This window comes from Orbicella faveolata, unplaced genomic scaffold (genome assembly GCF_042242905.1).
Source record: "Orbicella faveolata isolate gen_17 unplaced genomic scaffold, um_ofav_v1 contig_14, whole genome shotgun sequence".
Lineage (NCBI taxonomy): Eukaryota > Metazoa > Cnidaria > Anthozoa > Scleractinia > Merulinidae > Orbicella > Orbicella faveolata.
In genome coordinates this window covers 9,167,501-9,191,653 of record NW_028301541.1, presented here as the reverse complement: position 1 = coordinate 9,191,653, position 24,153 = coordinate 9,167,501, and the positions used below count along the sequence as shown (strand labels likewise).

Sequence of the window (24,153 nt, the reverse complement as noted above, 5' to 3'; positions counted from 1 at the left end):
CAAAGAATTTATATCCGCCTGTAACGCTTCTACCTGGATCATGTCATTGCTGCCCAGTCGAAGAAAATCGCTCCAATTTTGTAAAAATCCCTTGAGGAACTTGCCCTTGAAGCTATGACTCCAATCGCACAAAAACATTTCATTCTTGTTTATTGACTTGTAAAACCACACCTAGCTGGACTTTCAGAGTTCTTGTTATGTCACTACTGTAAGGAATTTTAATATCTCGTCTTTCCCTCCCCTAAACGCCTCTATCGCTGCCCCTCCCCCCCGCCGTAATGTTACTGTTGAGAACAAAATGCAAGGCTAACTCTTAATTAAGTTCAAAGCTAAAGGAAAAGACCTCGAAACGAGGTTTGTTCCATTCGTACTTGTGTTTTTATTTGGAAGGCATCACATTTCTGAGATGAGTTCAAGTTATCTGTCTGTCTGTCTATCTTTTTTGTCTGTCCGTCTGTCTGTCTGGCTAGCTGACTGGCTTATTGTCTGTTTGTGTTTCCTGTCTAGCTATCTGTCTGTCTGTCCATTCATCTGCTTTTAGGTGCGTTCGTTCTCAATTTGTATGCGTTTTCCTCACTTGGTCGCCATCTCCGCCCACTGGCATTTCTGTCTAACTGCCTGCCGTTTGACTCTCACAACATATATGGTTTTCACTGGTCCTTTAACTACCTCCTAACCTGCGGAGACATGCCAGATCCTCACATAACAAATATACTTATATTTTAAAAATATTAAGAGATAATGATCAAAGAACTGATTCACCCATGCGAATCTCCAAAACTCAATGTCAGATCGCTTTATTCAGAAACAGCAATTTTCGACGTAAACAAGAAGCCGAACCTGCTACCATTTTCATGTTCCCTTATTGACCAACAGAAAACAAAAGCTTAACAATATCAAGGAAACTGTAGAATCGACACAATTCAGACCCAAAAAATTACATTAAGTTTCTAAAATCTACACAGCGGATATCATATGACACATATAATAATCGCAACTGACCGTACTTTACGATCCCAGCGATATAAATAGCCTACGACGCACATTTTTACAGCCATTTATAAAATACGCAATTAGCTAGGCTTTTTGGGGTTTTCTTGTTAAAAATATATGAACGCTTTTAAATAATTATAGAACACTCCTACTAGAGATGTCTCTCTTATGAGAAAATAAAATATATATGGTTTTAATTTTCTTTTACCGATAAAAAACAGACCACAGAAACCTGGAGCACACAAAAACCCTTAAATACATTGCCAAAAAATAAAAAAAAGGTGGGAAGGTAATAGCCCCAAGCCCTCCCCCCCCCCAACCCCCCACCACCCCTTCCCTCAAGAACCTTCAGAGACGATACATGACTTGACTTGGTCACAGTCTATAGAAAATATCCCTATCTCAATTTTGAGTTCTTCCCGGAAGAAGCATGTTCCTAGACGCTAATAGAGGGAAAGTATTTCTCTATCTGCCATAGTTTGTGATTCGAACTTCATTGTGTTCGCATAAACGTTACGTTTAACATCTCAGGCACAGAATCTTTTTTACTGGACGCATCAGAAATGAGTCCCATGGACGTTTCTGGCGTGACAAAATGGAAAAGAACATCGCACCATGTTCACAGCCTTGTGTTCACGACGCTTTACAGGGAAGACCAGCAATTTTCTGAAAAACAAAAAGGAGAAAATGTCAAGAAGATATTTACAGTGGAACCTCCACTAGCGGCCACTCCATACATTCACTCTTATTTTAACCTCTCCACAGCGGCAACGGCCACTAAAGCCTGTCCTAGCTGCCAAAATAACCTCTCGACAACGGCCAGTTAACCAACGACTGACGAACGGGGTATACAAAACCCAAATTTGTATTGTAAATGGTCACGTAACGCGATGTACCGCGCGTTGTTGGCCTCTGTTTTTGTTTGGCTTCTGTTTTATTGATATATTTTGATTGTGTTACACCCCTTTCTCCCCATAACAGGCACCTCTCGACAGCGGCTACTTTCCTCTGTCTCCAGGGTGGCCGTTGTGGAGAGGTTTGACCGCAGTTTCATGCAAGATACGAACACTTATTACAGATGCAAAAGTTGCCCCCTCCCCCCTACATTCCTTTAAGTTAGTCTCCTCCGTGGTTAGTCACGCCGAGAAACGTTTCCTGACGTCACAAATAACTAACGCCTGCGAAGACAGACTAATTACTTACAGTCAGGGGTACTCAAGAGTTCATTTGTCAGAAATCATCAGGAACCCTCAAAGACCAAAGTTTCGACAAACAAGCTTTGTTTGCAACATTTTTTTTCTAGATGCTGGAAATTTTGGAGGAAGAGAATACCACACAGGTTCCACGAAGGTATTGACTTACTGTCTCTCCCAACAAAGCCAGAAGTTAACGTTGTGTTCATTTACATACCTTCCGAGGTTTCCCAATAGGGTCAAAGCTAACATTTCCGTATATCAAGAGAGCTAAGTCTTTGAAGTTTCTCTGCATGGCAATGGATAGGGCAGTGCTTCCCTCCTGTTATAAAATAATAACAAATAAAGATGTATGAGTAAATAACCAACAAGACGTGTGTCATTAAGCGTAGGAAAAGTTCATTGATTAGACGTACCGGGCCGTAACACAATAACAACAACAACAAAAGCGAAAAAAATGAATGAGGCAAGTGCCAAGTTTTTCCTGTTAACGGCTTTGCTAGTTTTGTTTTAATCCAAGATGGCCATCGGCTGAAGAAAGCTTCCTCCCAATACGATAAGTAGCTTTGACTTAAAAAGCATCTTGAAAATGTCACGTGACGGATTTGAATGTAACTTACATTGTCCTCAATGGATGCATCACAGCGAACCTCCAGCAGCAGTCGCTTAGCAATGTTCAGATGACCATGTTCGCATGCGCACATCAGCGCTGTTGAGCCATCCTAAAAGAAGGCAAAACACAGCATTAGTGATGTATACAAAACTTAACAAACAAACAAACAAACAAGCAAAAACAAAAGTCAATCTAAGAGACACAAAATCGACAACAAAACATAAAACTGTGCAAACCGACAAGAAAGTAAGGCAAATTGGGGGAGGGTCGCGGGCAAGGAAAATTGAACTCTTAAAATTCTAACCCATTCTGAGCACAGGGTTTTTAATAAAATAATAATTTTAATAACCTTAATTTGCTTTCAGCTACCACAAGATGTAACGTGAACTGATGAAATAACGCGCGTGGATAGGCATAAATGTGGTAAAGTTAATTTAAAAAAAGGCATAAATGTGGTAAGATTGACCCATCACATCTCTTAAGACCTTGGTGACCTATCCTTTTTATTGTAATTTTCGAAACAGTGCTTGGTAGGGAACATTCACGGAAATTTTCAAAAAAATTGTTCGGCAACTTTTATTTCTGAGGCATCACCTTAACAGTCCGACGGCTACAGTGAATGGAATGAGGCTGGGAAGTAGGTTACAGAGAATGCGAACTAAATTGAGATGTCAAAAATACGAGATTTTTCATGACTTACTTCATCTGTTGCGTTGATGTCGGCCCCAGCCTCCAAAGTAAGCTCGACCATTTCCATTCTCCCTCGGCTGACAGCCAACATAAGTGGACTTTGACCTGTCTGATAATATTAAAGGAAAAGTGGAAGCCATCAACACTTATAAACACTGAAGTGTTGCCTAAATAAAGACGACGGTTAGATTTCTTAATTACTGTCAGTACCCGGGGGGAGAGGTACTCATATGGGCTATATATGTAAATGCGGCCCCAAAGGGTATGGTCTTTTTAGCCCTTTTGGTCACAAATAGGGTAACGATTTTGGCCATTTTGGTCTCAGATAGGGCATTGGTTTTGCACTCTAGTCTTGAATTGGGTATGTTTTTTTAGAAGAAGCTACTTTTTCGTCATTATCGATAAGGCCATCAACAAAAGCCATTCACAATGCCTTTAACATCGGTCTGAGCTAGAGAAGAAATTACTGATAAGACAGGTCTGAAACAGGGCATCGATTAAAGGGTCAGGTCATAAATCGGGTGTCGAATTTTTGGTTAGGTCATAAAAAGGGTAGGGAAAATCGCAAAGTTTGGTCTTAAATAGCGTAAGGGTTTTGGGAAGCGGGCCACACACTCCCACCCAATTTTTCTGGGTGTAACCCCTCTCCACCCGTGTGCCAGTATAGTCTTCGTTTAAAAGAAAGTGAAGGATGATCATCGCAGTAAATTTTCCAATTTAAGCAATTGGAAAGAAGAAGCCTGAATGAATATTTCATATATGAATTATTTCATATAAACTTCACATCATTTCACTCCTCACGGGAAGATATCAACTCAATAAATTGACGTCGCTCTCAATGTGTGGCTTCATAGCTCAGTTGGTAGAGCATCGCACCGGTATCGCGGAGGTCACGGGTTCGAATCCCGTTGAAGCCCTGATTTTTTCAGGCTTCTTCTTTCCAATGGCTTAAATTGGAAAATTTACTGCGATGATCATCCTTCACTTTCATCTACAACCGCAGTTCATATATGAATTATTTCATATAAACTTCACATCATAGTCTTCGTTTACTTACTTCATCAACTTGCTTGTTTATGTCTCCTGCTCTAAACATTTTCCTGGCAATGTCCTTGTCATCTTCCTTCACGACTCCAGCTAGCGCCGCCATCATTATCGGCGTATATCCAGCCTACAATTATTCATAGTGTCATCATTCACCTTACCATTATAATTCTGCCATTTAATAGCGCAAGATCACAGGACAGACAAAAATGACATTTCTGAACTATAGGGAATGCTTTGGAAATTGATTCTTCCTTTAACTACCATCGTTTCAGGGACAGGGGAGAAAGGGGGGGGGGGCAGCTTGTAGAGCTGTAGCCCTCTAGCCCTATCACTTTTTTGCTTGGGTCGATTTTTAGAGATCCAAATGACATGGATAGTTTATGAATTTCACCACTTGCAAGTAAGAAAACGACGGAACAGAGACCCCTAACGTTTGCTTCCCACTCACAGTGCTTAGTCATGGCGTTGAAATTATTCACGTCACGTTTATACCTTTTGTGCGCATGTCTGACGTCTGATCTGACATGTTTCTAACTATAAAGCGCAACACTCATTCCGGACCAGACCACTCTCGGCCGGATTTTTAGCCCCACTACTTTAAAATGGTCAGCGAAATCACTTCTTGCCATAGAAATTAGGGTAGACAAAAATCATAAGGGGTTGAGAATAGACCAAAAAGACCAAGACTGATTAAGACGAAGGAACATAGTCTATAGCCCACGATCTTGGACAATTTAAACTATTTTTCTTCTTTTCCTTTATACATCTATCTGGCGTCCAATTTTATGCTGCGAACGTAACTGAAAGCGCAGAGCTTACACAGGAATTATTTTACTGGATGTTCCCATACTTAAACTATGTTCCTGTTGTTCTAAAATGGTAGGAAAACAACACATATTGGTATGTAAACTGTACCTTGTTTGGCAAGTTTAAGTTCATTAGTCCTGTGTCCAGCAAAACATCGACCAGTTTCCAGTTTCTAAACGAAACTGCGTAATGCAAAGCATTGTTTCCCTGCAAGACATGACAAGGACAAGATCAGCGAACTATGTAACGCCAGACCCAGAGAAGCGTTACCTAATGTAACGCAAATATACCCAAATATACAAACTGTTTTAGAAAATAGTCAAAGAAAATACACGCGCTCGTTAGCTGAAAATCGTGTTTCTGTAACTCGGTAGAAACATACAAAAGTTGCAGTAGTCACGTTCATTGGTCGTTATTTTCTTTAGGCCGTTTTCTAAAATCTGTGTAAACACTTGCCTATCGGCTCGTGTTCCCACAGCATTTCTCGTTCTGCCAGACGTCCAATCACCGCGATAAAAACACGGAAAGAGTTTTCTATTTCTTTAACAACGTTTTTCTCTCTTTAGTCCACTCTTTATTACAGTCCCATTCTCACATGCGCCGCCTTTCAAGGACAAAAACGTATTTCAACCCTGGCCTCTCCTCTCTCCCCCCCTCCCCCCTCCACCGCCCACCCAGTCGTTATTTGGGTCGTGCTTGAGGAGGAGAGAGGAGAGTCTGCGGAGGAAAGTAGCGGAGGAAGAGGAGAGTAGCACCCCTCCCTTATTCTACTAACCCCGCCTCCTCCCTCTATCCAACCAAGAGTTTTCCTCATTTCACTTATTTGTGTAACAAATCATGACCGTGCGACTCGAAAATATCTAAAAGGCCCCGTCCTCTTTTCGACTCCACCCTTACCTCCTTTATTCATGAGACATAAAATTAAATCTAAAATCAAATAACCTCTTGTTTGCTTGATAGAGGAATTAAATTCACCTACATTGCTGTCCACAAGATTGATGATGGTTTCCAAAAGCATGTGAATTTGATTCTTGAATATTTTCAGGAGGCCTTTGACTATCTCGGGGTCACACTCTCTTGCGCTAACGCAGCGAAACCAGTTGTTTTCCACTGTACTCATGCACGAAATCTAAAACACAAAAAAAGAAAATTGTTACTTCTTATCGAAGAATTAAGAGAAAAATGAAAAGATCACGGCCTGGACTGTCCTGGGATCATACCCTCCTTCTCTACATCTCATTCTGGGGAAGGATGAAAAAATACTAAGAAAAAAAACCGCCCGATCACCGGTTACCTGGACTGCATCAAGCCAAACATATTGCCTACATAAACATATTTAAAGCTCGAGGGAATATTTTCAACACAAAAAATATGCAATGACATCCTACCATGACGAAACGTCGTTTATTAATTTCATTAATTTTTGAAAATAAACATATTTGCCTAAATAAACATTCAGTGAGCACACGTGCTGTATTGCTCAATGTCCTGAACGGCACTTTGACTTCAATTCTAGCTTTCTTATTAGTTCCTTCCTCGCGTCGTTTTAGCTCAACGCGCTTTGAGCTCGTTTCCGCCTCAACACGAAATAAACAGGGGCCTTCGGATTGGACCATGAATGACATCGAGTACGACTTTCAAAACCCACGAACCTCCTTCCGGAATTTAAATCCGAAAAAAAATCGTGATAACCCACCAAAACCACTTAATATCCCACATTTTTCACTTATCTCGAGTTCGTTTTGTTATATATTGCAACGAATATTACAAGTTTGACTCGACAGGAAAGGAAATTTCGATTACTGTGGCTTTATCATTCAGTTTCCTGATATTTGTTACACACTAGAACTTAAAACCTGTTGTTCACGCTATAACAAACGTAGGACACATCATTCAGTTGCCGACAGCTTAATCAGATTACTTCTGAAACGAGCAAAAAAATGTAACCCCAAGAAACTAGTGGGAAAAAAAAGGCTAGGTGGTTCCTCAACAAAAATTCTAAATATCCCTAAACTTACACTTTTTTTTTATAAATATCTAGAATTTTTCAAAATATTCAGGAAGTTTCTGAAATATCTCCAAAAATAGATAAATATTTGTATCTAGGCCAAAAAAGGGTTAATAAATTATTACAATTTTTAAATGTAATTGGAAAGTAGCAGAGAGAGTGGAATCTCGTAAGTTTTCCCGCCTGTTTTCTCGCATGCAGCTTTGCACGCGGCTACCGAGCATGCGTTATTACATGCCTGCAAACACGAAAGTAAGTATATTGAGCGATCCTTGCGTTACTTTTTGCACAGTTATTTGTTGCCCTAAGAGGCAAAACAAGAAAGAAGGAACGATCGAGAACTCAACTGCATCCATGCTTGAAGGCCGCTAATTCCAAAAGGTAAGCTTCTGTCAGCTTTCAAAATAGAAGATGAAACATTTCTTGACCTTTCCCAAGACAGATTATAGTTGATACCACAGCAAAATTGAAGATATAACTAAGCTTAATTTCTTGCAGATTGTTGTGTTATTGTAGAGTCCCTAAGCTGCTTAGACGTTATTTTTTACGAAAAATGTATGGCAGTTTCACGTTATTGCACAAGCTTGAAGCTTTAATTTACTGAATGAGTCACAAAGGACCACAAAGTGTTTTCTTTCCAAACAAGCATTTCTCCTATTTCTTTATACAGTCAGTTGGCCATTAGAGACAAACTTGAACAAAGAAAACAAAAGATCAAGATAACAATAGAGAACATTTATATTACAACAGAATTATTCACAGGTTTAGTAAAATCACTGCACTACCAATGCTATTTTGGTCAACTTGTACACCACATGATTGATGTAGACTTGAGTAGACTTACAAGTAGATTTGAGTACACAAATCAAAGTTTATGTATATATAGAGTAAATTCTGACTGCACGTTCTGACTGTAAACCCAGTCCTTAATTACCTCCGCGATTGTGGTCCTATTTAGTGGACAATGAAAAGAGGATTACACAAAGCTAGATACGATACCATTTGTTCCCTTCCAATTTCTTTTCCTTTGTAAAGATGGCCATTCAAGAGTTTGCATGCCACAACAACTTCATCAGTAATTCTGCAAAAATACATAATCTATACATCAGTCTTCAATAATTACAACAACAATTTAAACATCTTTTGGTACATGTATGTACAACAGAAAAAGAAAAATACACAAAGTACATTATTACTAATTAGTTGAAGTTATTTAATTGGGTACTAGATGCCTAAGATAACTACATAGGGCTTGACAGGTTGGGCAGCTAATTATAGGATTAATAAAAGATTAGAAGTTTTGAAGGTCACAAATACATGGGGAGAGGGGAGGGTAGGGAGAGGTTAGCAAACAGAAGGAGTTGTATTGCAAAGGGCAGAGAAGCTGATATAAAAGAAAGTATTGGACTTAGAAATATGGGAGGGGGTTAACAGATTACCATTTAAGGGAAATGTCACTCCCCTTTCCATGCATCAATTAGTAGATTAAAAAGATACCTCTTAAGAAATATATTTTAAGTTCCAATATCAGGTATTAGGAAGCATTAGCAACTTATATCAATTGATGGGTACTTAAAAACGAAAAGATGAGTGGAACTCAGTGTGGTGTCATTGTGAAATGCATGATAACAATCTATTTGATCACTATTAATGTGCTCTCAGTCTCCCACGGGATATAAACATGCTCAGTATTTTGAATATTTGAGGATATCAATATTGCTCCTCAAGTGCTTTAACTTAAGACTGATGTGAAAGAAGATAACTGATAAAAGAAATGAAAAATGTGAAGGCATGATTACTGGAAACAGTTTTGAAAAGTGTCAGTTAAAAGTGAATGTGAAAGCATGCTTCCTCAGTTGTGACAACAATGTGATCACAGTAAACCAAAACGTATAGTTACTCATTTTATTTCAATAGTTCAATGGCTGGAACTATTTCTTTTTACAAAACCGTCACCTCAGGAAAATATTATTAACCTAGATGTTACTCACAAATGACCAAATAATATTCAATTATGATAATAATAATAATGATAGGACTAATGCTTAGCTAGCACACATAAGCTCTCATCCTTTAAGTTCGGACAACATTTTAAGCCATTTTTATTTCACTGCAAAAACACAGGTGAATGGACCTCATTCAGGTAAATTGAGCTGCACACTGTTTCACAACTACAGTATCATAGAGCAACTTGAACATTGTAAAAACAAAGGAAAAAATATTTGTGATTCAAAATTTTTGATATCATTTACGTAGGAAATTATCTTATTTTGGTATTTAACAAAAAATTTCATGAATAATCGTTAATAAAATAATTTTGCATTACAGAAAACTTCATTTTTTGTAATGTTACTTTGTAAAAAAAGAAACATTCATAGTGGCAATAATCTGTCTTATATGGGGATATACATGCACCAATTATACAGAATATATGCACATAATGCACTCTAAGTGAAAACTTGTACATACATGTACAAATCTAAGGATCCTGTGACAAAGTACTTTCCAAATTTAGAATGTTGTATATTATAGCTTTATGAAGGATCCATACCTAATGCGTTCTGGAGACTGAGCAGTATCCATGACTTCACTGGTTTGACTTGCACTGTCACTGCTGGGGTTATCATTGTCGATGCTTCCATCAGATTCATTAAGTTCACTCTCCTTGCTGTGCATATGTGCCTTTTTAATGCCATCATTAGAATAAATACTGTGTTGCTTAGACTGTGTGTGTCTAACTACGTTTTGACTGGTAATGGTCCCATGTGTTTTCAAGTTCATGTTTGAGTCAAATTTAGTATTGTTATCAACAGAAACAAGGTTAGCTTGTATAACTGGTGGGTTATCGTCGATGTTAACATCAAAGTCTCCAACACCAATGGAATGCATCTGGACATTAAAACAACGTTCACAATAGCTGTCTGTCACACAGCAGTCTCCAATGGCAACAGTCTGAGTTCTGATATTCATGCATCTGTCGCAGTAGTTATCTGTTATGCAACACTCACTGACACCAAGTGTCCTTGTTTCTATGATGTTACTGCTTGTTCCAACAGACTTTGTTTTCTTATGGGAGCATCTGTCACAAATCACATCAACTGAAACATTACCATTGCCAACACCAATAGATCTGGTGTGCAAATTGTCACATTTAGTACAGAAAGAATCCATGATACCACAACTACCGACACCAATTGTGCGTGTAGTACATGCCTCTTTTTTAAAGGTTCTATTCCTTACAGGCATCTTTCTCTCTGCACTGTTGTCCTCAGCTGCAAGATGGCTGCTAGGAACAGATGATTCCAATTCTACTGTCTCTTCTGCAGTCATAGGAGTCTCTATTTTATTTTCTGTGTTGGAGCTACAAAGTTTACAGACAAAAATGTCCTCCTCCACTTTAAAATCACCTGTTCCAATAGATGCTGTCTGTAAATTTGAACAGTGGTCACACAACATCTTGTCATTGATTTTGTCCTCTCCAGAACCAGTGTCCTTAGTAAAACTTTGATCAACACCACAGCCCACAGTTCTTGTCTTTATGTTACTACATCGATCACAGAGGTAGTCCTCAGAAACACTGAAATCTCCGAGAGCAACATTTCTCAGCTCAATCTTTTCCCCAACACCAACTGTTCTTGTTTCAAGATTGCTGCAACGATCGCAAAGATAGTTTTCTTCAAGACTCATGTCACCAACGCCAACAGATTTGCAGAGTGGGATGTCAATACGATTGGCCATGATCTCATCCACAGTTTTTACTATGGCTCGAGACTTTCTGTTTGAACATCTTCTGCATGCTGGTTCATCATCGATGGTGCAAATACCCACCCCAATTGAAACCAATGAGACCCCTGAACCTCCACCTGTCTGAACTCCAATGCTAACTTTTGCTTGTGATGACTGTACTTTTGCTTCCTCATAAAGGCTACTGTGGCCTGCGCTTTGAAGATCTGCAGTGACTCCTTTTGAGCGTAAGTCAGGCTGTGCCATAACAGCCGCATCTTTAGTAACAGCAACAGAAGGAGCATCACAGCCAGAATTCACCATTTCTGCTGAAGCTTGAGTTCCACGGTTTTCTGTGTAGATGAGTGGTTTTCCTTCCCCAACACCTACATCTCTTGTGAAGGACCTCATCATTCCAACACCAATAGATCTAGTTTGGACTTTTTGTCTCATTGGCTGTGTTGTTGGTGACACACTATTTAGTGCAGTTACAGATTCTGTTCCTACACATACAGACTTCACAGGGGTCTTTTTGGTTGTTCGAATCGTTGTGGTACAACAAGTGCAAGGATCGTTTACTGAGTAATCTCCAACGGCAACAGAATTCAACTTGACTCTGAGTCTTTTCTTGATGAGAGTATAGTCATCTTCACCATCATTTTCAGTGTCACTCTTTGATCCCTTGGAATGCCCATTGTATACTGAGTAGTCACCGGATGAAGGCCCCAGGGATCGGCTTCTCTTTCGAGAACCTTTGGATTGCAGCTGCTTAATAAGTTGCCTTTTCTCTTCTTGGAGTACAGATATGCGAACTTGCAAAGTTGGCACATTCCGCACCTGTTCCTCTAACTCTTTCAGTCGTGCAAGACTCAAAGCCATCTGTTCACGGATTTTCAAAAGTGACTGCTTCAATTCAGACTCTGGTGGTAAGCTGGCAATTGACACTTCCAAGAGGGAGGTACTTGGTCTCAAAACAGGGGAGTGCACATTGATGTATCGAGGAACACTGAAGGGTTCACTGGGAAAATCAAATGCATGGCTGGTGGTGTGGTGACCATCTCCACTACTCAGGGAGCTGAGTGGGGAAAGACTTCTAGGTGTTGAAGAGCATGGACTGCCATTAATGTCTGCCATGTTCTTGCAGCTACTGCCATCGCTGTCAGATACACTCTCCAGTTCAAGTTCATAAGCTTGGATACCATGTAGAGAGAAGGCACTTTCCTCAGGATCAGAACTTAGTGACGAAGGCCTTGATCTGTTTGGTCCACCCTTGAGATAGAATGGCTTTGACATTGCCATTAATTATAGCAACGGAAGAGAAGTTAAAGGTCTCTCTCCTTCAATACCATGAATGCCCTATAATTGGCAAAAGAAGAATTAAAATGTAAGAGGATGATACACTTGACATTGCCTTACTAAAAACAACTGAAAACAATAATTATTAGGTCACACTTGTAAATTGATGTATAAATTAAATAGTTTGCTCAATTATATTGATAAAAAGTACTGAAACAGAAGCACAATTTTTGGATTAGCTTTGCTATATACATCTGCTTATAATTACACAAGGGTTAAGGTAATATTATTTTATTAAGTATTCAATTCAATGATTCCAAGAATTAGCTCTAATATTGGGCTCCAAGTGCTTTTTCTGTTGTCCATTTGCATCATCACATAATGATAGTTAAAAATAATTTAAGATGGGATATATAGTCATTCTTGAAGTGAGTACTACTTTGTCTCCTGTATAACATATTTATACTATTCGATGGGACAACAATGTACATCTACCAACTATTTACATTCCTGTGTTTTCAAAGTACATTATAAAAGGCGAGCTACTGTATATATGTCCTCTGTTTTATGCATAGACGAGTGTGCAAAATAGTGAGTAGAAAGTCTTCACCTTGTTATTATTCATGAAGTAAGAGTGATCAAAATTAATTGCCTGTATTATAATATTGTATGCAGGTAACTGTACTTTATACATGTAAATAGTAACATTCTTTTCATTGTGCTCAGGCAATATGCAGAAAAAAAACAACTTAGAAAAACATTCATTATGCATGTCAAACACAGCATAAGCATAACTTTCATTCAATGACCTGCATATGACACTTGAAATTGACAAACTTTATGCTAATTACTACCTTGCTAAAGTGATCAAAGACCATACATGGTTCGAAGAAGATTTACAATGCATCAGCTATTAATAAACTGCAAGAATCTAAAGCATGAGTACTCTAAAGACTATTAAAACCATTTTTATTATTTTTTTAATGCACACGGCATTAGAAAGCCACTGCATTAATGTAGGTACGCAATTATAGCTACTGTAACATAAAGATGTTATTCATACACCAAAGAAACAGCGATATAGAAGGCACATTCTTGCATTTCAAGCAACTGATGAAAGATATGATTAAATGGAGTTCATAAAGGGACCATTTGTTGTGATAATTATATGAAAAACACCTACTGCACAGGAAACAAATCAGTAGATGTGAAATTACATAACGAGATAATTGTTATTTTAGATGTCTAAATACCAGATTTAGACTCTAATATGTAAAGAAAATCCGATATGGGTTTCCTGTGGGTACTTTTTTATTTGGCAAGTCTGAGAGCATTGTGGAAAAACCTTTTGTCGAGACAACCCTTTTGATTGACCCAGTACCCCTATAATTAAGATTGCTTAATGACATTTCGGAATGCCATTCGCCCCACTGCCAGAAAATCCCATTAAATCCACATGGTGCTTCGCATCTGTACATGAAATATAAGAAATGCGTAAGGCCACTAGGCAAGAAGAACAATTTGTCGGGTTCTTTGAATCAAAAGCTAAATAGAAACCCGTTGAATAGTGAACAGCTGTAAGCAATTAGCAGTGCGAGACTGCACGCTACAAAAGCGGCCAAATAGCAGCATTTATCGCCTTTGAATTTCACAGGATTAACATCAATGAGCAACAACTGCTTATGTTAATTAGTATGTCTATGGTTTAAACTCACAGTTAGCCACAATTTGCGTTATTTACGCCACCATCCTGAGCTCTAAATGTTCTGAAGTCTTCTGAGTCGATCGCAGATCACATTTGACACCATTTGGAAAGAAATTTGAGAGCTTTGAATCAATGCAGACACGCATAGAAACAGCTGAAAGCTGGCAGAAGATATATAGTTACATTGTACTGATTATGTCATGATGTCTGATGTGCTATACTGTTCTTTCTTTATCTATAGACTGTGCTATGTATTGTGTCTGCTCACGTTCTATATCCACTCCTTACTACAGTAAACATTCTTTGACACTAACTCGGTCCACGCAGGGGTGCATAAAATTGTAAGAAGATGTAACGCAATATTTCATCTCAAAGGTGTACAGTACAACACAAGACCCTAACTAAGCTCCAAAAGAGAACTGAATGAGGAAATTTGTGAATTTATTGCAGCAGAGAGCCACAGTTTCTCAAACACGCAGGCTGCACGAAATAACGTTGATGCCTTGATTGACAACATAAACAGAAAGTACAATCTCTACAAGGCATATTAGCACGTATGTGCATATTTTCATCTTATGATTCACGCGAGGTTATCTCGATCCAACAGATCCAAATGATGTCGCTCTTGGCTCTGTACTGTAATTACGCGATGCGAAGAAACAAATTGTGCGAAATTCTTCTCAAGACGAAATTCATGTTCGACAATAAAACTGAGGAACAATTCATAAAACACTGTTGCTGTACTCCTACAGAATCTGAATATATTCACCATCCAAATACCTTGTGTGCTGGTACAAAAGATTGCGCGCACAAAGAACCTAGAGCTAAACTGTTAAAGAAAGCAATTACTCTTTTGAAATTCTGGAGATCTTTTCAAATGTCGTTCATCTTTGGCTGTAAGAGCAAGTGTCATTTGTATTATTTTCAGTCAATTGCGCCTGATAGTTTGCGCGCCCCATGCGCGTATGGGATTTTGTTTAAATCATAACATGGTGTCACTGTGGACCGCATATAGAGCTGCTAATTATCAAGCAATACTCCGATGGGAGACCAAATCATAAACTAAACATAACGTGATAAAAACGAAATCGCCAAGCTGAGAGGACATAATTCATAAAGTACGCATTATGAAAAGCATAAACAGTTACAAATGTTCTTTATCATTGGACAATAGCTACCTAGAACAAGGACAAAAGGACAAACAACAAAGTACGTACCGGCTCTTCTAAGTAGTCACTTCTCCGTGATCTTGTGAATGAATGTGATGCAAATCGCAAAGATTTCTTTACTGAACAGTAAACGCAAAGAAAAATAGATCAGCTGATAACGACATAAGCGCCATTCCAATATATATAATATGTCAAGTTCGTCATATCAAGCGGGTGCTATGCTTACAGCTTCAATTTCACAGGAAATGTAATCCGAACACTTTGGCTGTGAAAACAACAACTGCTTCGAATTTAAGCCTCTACTTCCTTTTGTCTAACCTCAAAAATCCAAAAACCGATCAAGCTTGAGACCGTCTGTTGATGTCGAGATTTGCGTGATACTATGCCGCACGAAAACCCTTGATACTCGAATTAATTCAAACTTGGCCTTCGATCATGTACTTAAATGTTGCGCACTAGCGCACAGATTTGTCTGGCTTTACATGACAAAAGATCCTCGAGAATATTTTTCATAATCAAACGAAACTAGCGCCGTACAAAGGGAAATCATTATCTCACCATCGCCACGAACCATTAACTCAAATTGCAAACTACCGCCCGTAATTGACTACAACAGTAATTGCTAGAGTAAAGATATGCTTCTGTAATATTGAACGTTTTGAAAAATATTATATATTAATCAGCGTTTATTTTCTGCCAATATACTCACCTTCTCTGGCGCCACAGGCTTGTACAGAGCTCTGATAAACAGCGAAGGCTAGAGCGAGGAAAATAATTTAATTTCAGCGTGCATTATTAACATAGCAGAGGTTCATTTGACTGCGTAACAACTATGCAAAAGAATGCTTCATAGCGCCAGCTAAGCTCCTCTAAATGGGCAATGTACACATTGAAATAAGCCTGTTGAATGAGTCAAAGATCAATTAAACATAAGCTTACCGATTTGAGATTCCTCTGTGTCCAGGTGGTCTTGATCTCTCGGCTTTGTAAAGGACAGAGTTGTTTACAAGTGCTTATGCTGAATTCTCTTCGCGCGAAGAGCAGCTTTCAAAATGAATGACCCCCGAACGGGGGTTTATTTCGGCACGGCGCGGTCGGATGCGAGTGCACCGACCCGTGAACGAGTCCGATTGGCGCTCAAAATAGCCTCCTTTTTTGGGTGGGAGAGGGGTAGGGAAGCGTAGGCGAGGTGAGGGAGGGGGTACTCCTTGCACGTGAAGAGGGATTTATGCTAGTTTTGAGCTGTTTATCCTATTTTACCAGGAAGATCTCAAGTAATATAATTATTTCACCCATTTAGCCTAACTGTAAGCCAAGTTATGAATTTGGAAAGTATGATAAAACCATGCATGATTTAACTAAAAAAATCGAGAGAAATATTCTCCGGGGGAAGCCCTATTACCGAATTTAGCTCGCTATTAGCTGTTGTCAAGAGCCACAAAATGCATGTATATTGTTTTCTTCAATTATATGATCTGACATGACTTTGCAATTGGAGCTAACTTCCTCGTTCAATGTACAACACTGTAAGTACTTGTTTCCGCATTACCTACTTGGCCACCCCTCGTGGAGCATGTGTTATCCTCGTGGTCAAAGTTTTACGCCACTACTGTTCTTTTTCGTTCCTTGCTTTTCAGCCGATGTGGTACGTAGTACCCCGAAATGAAAAGCTCCTGTCTTCTAACATTGGACGTAGATTCAATATCAGACGGGGGGAGAAGTTATGTCCCCTCCTCAACTAAGGCCCTCTTTTTCCTTCCGAGTACTTGTCAGTATTATAATCAGAAATCTTCATTAGGCTCTCTTTCCTGTGCGCTACATATAAAGACAAGACTCCCTGTGATAACTGAGCCCTAGAATCTAAAATCTTAATTTTGCATATTCAACAATTAAGAGAATGTAATTGCCTTCAGTAATTATATATAGCATTTGACTGACCAGGGCGCTTTCCGTTTGACCAAAAATACCAGCAGGAATTTCCGAAAATTTCCAAAATGTCCGAAAAACAGAACAACTACTTTGCGAGGTATACCCAATGTTCTTGCCAAAAATTTCTATTTCATTCGATTTTGCTTCCAGAAGTTTCTGGTACTATTGAATATAAGGGTGGTACTGAAGGAGAATTGGTCATATTTCAACCGTCAGTAACTGAAGATTAAAAGGACGCATTTATTTCGTTGATAGGCGAGATTCTCAAATTATACTGATCGCGACGTTCACTTTTCTTTACATATCCAAACGGGCATGTACAAAATGCGCGTCGATTTTAATACTAAGCTCGAAAAAAGACAACATGGTTTTATTTGAAAAATCCTTGTTGACTTGATTATCGCTTTTTTACTTTGTGGACGGTTGTATGGCGAAGAAAAGTACACTGAGTATATCTAAATCGATCACGATTTGTCAATACAGTATAGTTCGCCGCAGTGTTCATGGGGCCAAAATGAATCGCCAAATCCCAATTCCATTTATTAGATGTGCCTGCAGAATCATGGAAGCTGTATTCATCATCTTGGACTGGATATTCAGTGCCTGTCGCGCTAGATGTAGTTGACATACAAACAGTCACTAAATTACTTGATGAATGCAGCTACAATCGTGATTCCCTGCAGGTGCGTCTTAAAGTGGGATCGAATTGGCCATTGAAATGAAAAAGTAAAAAAGTAATTAAAAATTGTTTGTAAGAACAAAACATATGCGTAAGACTGCATCATGGAAGTTACATTCATGTGTTGCTTGAACTTGCAGTTAACTGTTCTACCGCCCTTTAGAAATGCGTTGGTTTAATTTTCTGAAGGGAGCAGAGTAACAGAATTCACCATACAATTATCTTCACTTATAACCGTCCGGAAACTTAACCCATGCATTTACTTGTACAGTCGGTAATTAGTAAAAATGATTCAAGAAGCAGATGTTGAGAGTTGGAGAGTTGGATGGTATGCAAGGGTGGTAATGTGTCCCAGCGGAGTGCACTGGTGCCATTACGTGTAGTTTGCAAATGCTGGGGAATGCTCCTCCGTGTCATAGGCTCTGCCACAAAGTCGGCTTCCGCATGTCCTCATCATGACCCTGGTAATGCAGTTCTACTGCAGCTGAGGGACAACGGCATAAGGCGGGGATCCGGCGCCTTTAGGGATAACAGGCTATAGTGGCTAAGGGAAGGTCAGCCTTACAGAACACCCGGGGCTAATCCTCCCGTCCCATAAAAAATTAATTAAATGAAGGGCGCGAAATGTTAAGTATAGCAATTCCCTCTATTTGCCCAACTTAGTAAGTCAAACTGAGTTGTGGTCACGCAATATTGGCTAGGGCTCGTTTATGACAATTACCGTTTTATTTGTGTCGAAAATGAGTTCTGCTTCGGTTTAAGCTAGCGAGTCAAGGTCACTACTAAACACCAGATCTCAGAAGTTACCAAGCCACCTCCCGCTCAACCATTAGATAAAAAAAACGCTTTTTACTTTGTTGTGAGATTTTCTTTCTTGCCATTAGCGGCTCTTTCCCATTCTCAACTTAGATTCCTGCCAATCCACTAGCCATTCACTGGAATGAGACACCTTGTGTTGCGTGCTAGAGGGCGTTAGAAAACAGAGCACGGTCGCCGGAGTAAATCAACAGCAAAACCTCCAACCCGCAGCTAAATGGACCTGTTGGCAGTGCATTGCGTCACGATAAATCGAAGGTCATCTTTACACATCCAAAATTAACTTCAAACTAAAGCTTGAAAGTCCAAAGTGAAAGCTTGGGGAGAAAAATGCCGGGGAAGTCTTAAAGGAGCAGAGACGTTCACGCAGTTATTACACGACATACTACGGTTAACAGGCTTCACGGATGAATGCGAGAAGGACTTTAAATACAGTAAATCCCGGTAATACCCTCTGGGCGCCTTTCTATCTTTTCTTTTCTTTTTTCCTTCAAAGGGCTTTTTCGGTGCGGGTTTGTTTCAGTACGGGTTTATGATCTGGAGGCCGTGCGAGAAGCGTTTCAGAAATGCTGCGGTCTTACAATAGGCCAGTTCCGAATTACCTTAGACCTCTGTTTCAAAACGAGTCCTTGTGCAAAACCTTTCACATGAAAATGAGTTTGTTTGTAGGAAAAGGGACCTGTAGGTGAAACCACTTCCATATGAATGGTTTCGCAGGACTCGTCTTGACACAGAGGCAAAAGGCAACTTGGACATGGCCTAATGGAACTTGACATTAACCGAGTGTGCCACTGCTAAAAATTGCGTTGAAACCTTTCTTCCATTGAATATAATTTAATTTAAAAATTTGTCAATATAACAACAACTAATTTCCAGTTAGGTAATAGGCTTTTCAATCCAATTTTGACTTCATCGCTATGACGTAACTATGAGTATTTTCAGGTCCCTTAAGTGTTCAACACAGTTTTCCACTGGTCCAAATTTTACACCAAGTAATGGAGGGAATGAGCCAAAATTCTTGTGGTTTCTTTATTTGCCTCCTTTCTTCCATTCTTCATTTTTTTCTCCAGTTGTGCGAAACGAGGCAAACGGAGCTGTGTACTTCAGCTTTTTATATTACAAGTTATTTGATGGAAATAAAACTAATTCGGATTGCATACTTTCAAGTTTCTAACGCTCTTCAACAAAAATTGTTTCTTGAGGATAAAGTCCAATTGACTGAAGTGACTCCGTTGTATCCAACGCTGAGAGCTACCAAGAAAAAAAAAAGATATTACGTAAAGTTGTAATGCATGTATTACAATGTTTTTAGAAATGGATACACTGGAAGTTTCATCAATATTCCTACAAAGGAGCTCAGTCACGGTATCTTGAGTTACTTTGGCCACGTATAAAATTACCTTTAAATTGAATTAAGGACACCTTAAAATAGTAGTTCACTGAGAAAGAAAACCACCAAATAGATAATACTAAACCATAAGGGAACAAGGATGGTTCAGGATAGGGAAGATTAACCCAGATTACAAACGACGAACTTGTCATGAAAACCGGGTCTGTGGGCTTGAGTGAACCTTGATTTTTTTTTTCTTCTTGAGAGTAAGGGTCACTGTAACTCTTAAAACTCTTAGTATCAGGCAGAAGTGTCTCTAAATGCTAGCAAGATAGTTCAGCCATTACCTGCTAAACAATGCTAGCGTTATGAACAAAATTAACGTCTATCAGTCAACGGGACATAAGTTGTTTGTTCCATCTTGTTAACAAAGGGCTCTTAAATCCTGCAGCCGATTTCACTGAGAGTACTCGCGTGTTGTACCCATTCCTTCCAGTGCATTGTCCCACAAGCCCGGTCACTTCTCGACTTTCGCATACACTAAACGATAAATGTTCTGCAGCTGTATCCTCTCGGAATCTCCCCTCTCAGACTTCCAAAACAAAAAACTACAAACGACCAGGCATAAGACGCTGCAGTGTGCACAATTCTACTTACATCTCTTCGAGGGAAATTTGTCACTACTTTGTATTCACTGTCTAGATAACCTCTCGTCTGAACGAAAGTTAACACAACCTGTAAAATATAAGGTAGAAAGGTGTAAGAAGGATGTTTTCAGTGTTTGAGAATGACCTTGAGATTTTTTCATCCAATCTCATTCCCAGAGGCTCCGATCCTTAAAGACAGCAATCACCTTAGGCTCGATTTCCACCGCTCTCTCGCGTGCGGTCTTTTCTGGGGTGGTGCGCGAGCTCGTTTCTCGAATAGCGACTGGAAATCTAGCCTACAATCATCAATGACCGAAAACGCGCGAGATCTGGGGAGGAGGTGGCTTTCACTAAAAATAAGACTTAGTTACATCACCGAAATGTTAACGGTCTTATCGCCATACCAGATTTCATTTCCCGCTAAAAAACTAATGCACTATGAAATTACACTTATCAAACCTGAAGCGGGTTGCTCGCCAGGAATCTTCTCGCTACAGTATCGCCATTAGGCAACCTAAAACGGAGATTGGAAACCGGAGCTGTACATTCGGAACCAGGCTCCGCAGGAAGGTGATCCATAAGTGACAACCTCTGGGCCTGGAAAGGAAGATATTGGGATTAAAACAAAGCCAAGCTGAAACCGAAACGTGGTTCTTTTGTACTCTAATAAAAGAAAAAATCAGACCAGCATTTACATAATCGATAGCCTGTAAACAGGCTCCGGTTGGAAGGAATCTGACCGCGCCTGGAAGCGCCGAAAAGGAACTGATAAAATTAATAGTAAAGTGGCCGACGGGGAAATGGGATCCTCTTTCTTTCCGTTTTCCCATCGCCCCATTTTCGACTAGAGAGCCTGTTCACAGGTAACACATCACATCGGTCGATCTTTGTCACACAACGAAAGAATAATGTTGCCTGACGGATACAGGATCAAAAGTGCGCTTGGGTTACGGGAGTTTTGCACTCGTCGTATTAATAACAACTAAGCTTTACTCAAGCAGAAAAGGTAAACATACCTCTTTAAGCTCGGCTTCGTGTAGAGCCTGCTCTTCGTGACGTTTTTTGGACAGAATTTCTTCTTCTTCCTGTCTTCGTTTCTCCTCAGCCTTTGTGAAAAATTAAACAGTATGTTAAGGTTGGGGTCAGGTAGCCTTCTGAGAGGACATAAAGATTGCTATTCAGCAGCAAAAGACTTCCGATATCGACTCTGAAGCAATGTTATTCTTTGAAACCACCAACCTTTGCCCGATCTTGGCGGAGCGAGGCCTGGTATGCTTCATCTTGTTCTCTTTTCACTAGTTCCCTAGCTTCTCGTTCTTCCTGTAAACAACATTCACACAAATAATAAACTTCTTACCAAGCCATATTCGTATTCTCCGTATTGGACTGAAGCTAGCTTGCAATGGAGGCTTGTACAGGGGAATACCATAAAAAAAAGATAAATGTCATTTAATTTGCTGCCCTCATTAGCCTCAGTTGTAAACTAGTTCCAATCCAATACCGAAAATACGAAAATGATCTATTATAAAGTTGAGGCATGGCTGGATGTGGTTGCCAGTGGAACGAAGTTACAGCGATTGCCTCCGCTATAGAGCAAGTCGGACTCAACGGCCCAAGTCTAACCAGAATTCACGGAAAAACCATCAGCGCATGAATCTCGTAGGCCCCGCCGTGTGTGAGAGGTCTACCGTACTGTATTTCTCTTACCTCTTCACGAATTTCAACTTCCATTGCTTGTTGAAACGTCTCGTGCGCACTCATGAGTCCCGTCATAAGCTCATCAAGGGTAACAGAGCCTGATACAAAATGAAATAATTCAGGATGGTACATGTAAACCAAGAATGTAACTGCTTGCCGTCTACTTGTTTTAATTTTACTTGTTTTAATGAATCCCACGTCAGCCTCTGTCTTCACTCGAGATTGACTGATTGGTGGAATGAGTGACTGATCGATCGATCGAGACTTGTTCTACGACTACTCGAATACCTCTACAAACATTTAACAGATTAGGATAAAAAACAAAAGCGTTTGGATTCTCTCTCACAATTAAACAGAGCAGAGAGAAGTTTTAATGCAATATGGGTGAATCATACATGTGGGTAATCAGTAATCATAGTTAAAATACAGCTAGCCTCTTCCCTTCATCCAGTTGTCATTTGACTTCAAAAATCTCGTACTGATAACAAGCACCTATAGATACATGTATTTTTGTTTTGGTTGTTGGACCAGTTTGCACTCGACTGTCTAGGGTACATGTAATTCGAATTTGCTTTGGTTTTTAATTACTACGAGTACGTTACGCGATTGGCTTAAAGAATTCGCGACACTTTGTTATTCAATCAGAAGTATAACCACAACCAATCACGACCAGTTCGCACACGTTTCCCCGCGCTTTGCGTCGGCTGCAGGCATTTGCTTGTAGTTTTGATTGGTTCACTGGTTTCCCTATGTCGTTTCTGATTTGCCAGGGTGATTACTTTGGGTTTGGTCTCACGATACCCAATTGAAAACCGCTGTATTCGCATGTGACAATTCTTAACTATAACAACCAATCAAAGATACTAGCCAGATCTCTGCACAGCCACGTCATCACTGGAAGTTTTTGTGTCAAATCTGAGGTGACGTGACCATGACTGAGCCGGCAAACAAAGCTCTTGCGTTGTCTAAGCTTAGAATACAACTAACTGATATTTTTTTCGCTACCTTGAAGAACGGAACAAATTTCCATCGCTGATCTATTTTTCAAACCAACTAAGAGTAGTGGATACTGCTCTGCCCCAAACCCTCTGACCGTGCTCGCAGCCACACTGCCAAAATGCTGTGTCACCATGTCTAAAAATCTAGAACAGAATAAAACCTTTGATTGAATACAAGGAGCAAGAGAAATAGATAAATAGCACTAAGATTCTATTCTACTTTTTTGCATTGGGTACAGGTAGCAGAAAGTCTCAAAACCTGAAAGCACGAGAATTGCAAAAAGTTCTCACATCTTCTAGTCCCCGTCATGTTGCGAAAGACCCGAGGATTCTCGTTTCGAGTGATCTTACTAGCTTTCTAGTCGACAACGTCTTTTCCTGAGTTATCAAGCCCGTAATTCACGACTTGCTTTGCACCAAAACGCAACGCATCTCACTTGATTTGTCAAATAACCCTAAGACTGCGAAAGAGACCGCATGCTCAAAGAGTTGAGATGGCGCATCAATTATCATCCACCATTAATTTCGATATTCACCATTAATTTTCTCTCTATTGTTGTAGCGACCATGTCCCTTTACGCATGAGTACTCGCTTACTTGTCGTGATATGAAGGTAGTTTTTGCACACCACAAAAAGAACTTATTTAAGATCGTGTACTATTGTAACTTTTATTTTGTATATCAATTTGTGATATAAGCCAATTTGACTTCAACCAGGCCTGGTGTTCAATCTAGGTCTGTTTGCTGGACAACTTAGGTTAGTTTGATCTACACGTGCAGCGAAACTGTTGATGTTTTTGTTAAATGTTTTG

General features: G+C 39.6%; 2 protein-coding genes and 1 long non-coding RNA gene across 8 annotated transcripts in view; 1 reads left to right on the top strand and 2 right to left on the bottom strand.

The window, feature by feature from the left end:
- Positions 1-133: 133 nt before the first annotated feature.
- Positions 134-16,338, bottom strand: LOC110049028 (uncharacterized). Of its 5 annotated transcripts, XM_089287478.1 has the most exons (12): positions 16,184-16,338; positions 15,954-16,001; positions 15,293-15,363; positions 9,903-12,430; positions 8,351-8,432; positions 6,323-6,472; positions 5,452-5,550; positions 4,547-4,660; positions 3,500-3,598; positions 2,807-2,908; positions 2,404-2,508; positions 134-1,659 (listed from the first exon to the last, which is right to left on the bottom strand). In XM_089287478.1, the coding sequence occupies exons 4-12, from the start codon at positions 12,371-12,373 to the stop codon at positions 1,627-1,629; spliced, it is 3,255 nt and encodes a 1,084-aa protein (XP_089143604.1). In that variant the 5' UTR covers positions 12,374-12,430; positions 15,293-15,363; positions 15,954-16,001; positions 16,184-16,338; the 3' UTR covers positions 134-1,626. The 5 variants fall into 5 exon arrangements, with proteins under 5 accessions (XP_089143604.1, XP_089143607.1, XP_089143605.1 ...); XM_089287481.1 differs by lacking the exons at positions 15,954-16,001; positions 16,184-16,338 and adding an exon at positions 15,803-15,845; XM_089287479.1 differs by lacking the exons at positions 15,954-16,001; positions 16,184-16,338 and adding an exon at positions 15,563-15,757.
- LOC149113832 (uncharacterized) overlaps positions 7,591-24,153 on the top strand; it is a 16,934-nt gene continuing 371 nt past the window's right edge. Inside the window, exon 1 of the long non-coding RNA XR_016206572.1 lies at positions 7,591-7,732. This is a non-coding gene — a long non-coding RNA (uncharacterized LOC149113832). The remainder of the gene's footprint in view (positions 7,733-24,153) is intronic.
- Positions 19,483-24,153, bottom strand: part of LOC110049076 (FAS-associated factor 1-like) — a 19,118-nt gene continuing 14,447 nt past the window's right edge. Inside the window, exons 15-21 of one of the 2 annotated variants that reach the window (XM_089287497.1) lie at positions 23,349-23,485; positions 22,353-22,441; positions 21,885-21,965; positions 21,662-21,751; positions 21,105-21,242; positions 20,656-20,733; positions 19,483-19,919 (exon numbers count right to left, since the gene is read on the bottom strand). In XM_089287497.1, the coding sequence (XP_089143623.1) occupies positions 19,839-19,919; positions 20,656-20,733; positions 21,105-21,242; positions 21,662-21,751; positions 21,885-21,965; positions 22,353-22,441; positions 23,349-23,485 (694 nt within the window). In that variant the 3' untranslated portion in view covers positions 19,483-19,838. Of the gene's footprint in view, positions 19,920-20,233; positions 20,734-21,104; positions 21,243-21,661; positions 21,752-21,884; positions 21,966-22,352; positions 22,442-23,348; positions 23,486-24,153 lie in introns of those variants that run through there. The other variant, XM_089287496.1, reaches the window with a different exon arrangement.

What these genes read in the sequence shown, in the direction of transcription:
- LOC110049028 (XM_089287478.1), bottom strand. Translation starts at nt 12,373, where the DNA reads ATGGCAATGTCAAAGCCATTCTATCTCAAGGGTGGACCAAACAGATCA. An exon ending in ACTTAAACTTGCCAAACAAG is followed by an intron (nt 4,661 to 5,451) that starts GTACAGTTTACA and finishes GAATAATTGTAG; the next exon opens with GCTGGATATACGCCGATAAT. An exon ending in ATGCATCCATTGAGGACAAT is followed by an intron (nt 2,509 to 2,806) that starts GTAAGTTACATT and finishes ATTTTATAACAG; the next exon opens with GAGGGAAGCACTGCCCTATC.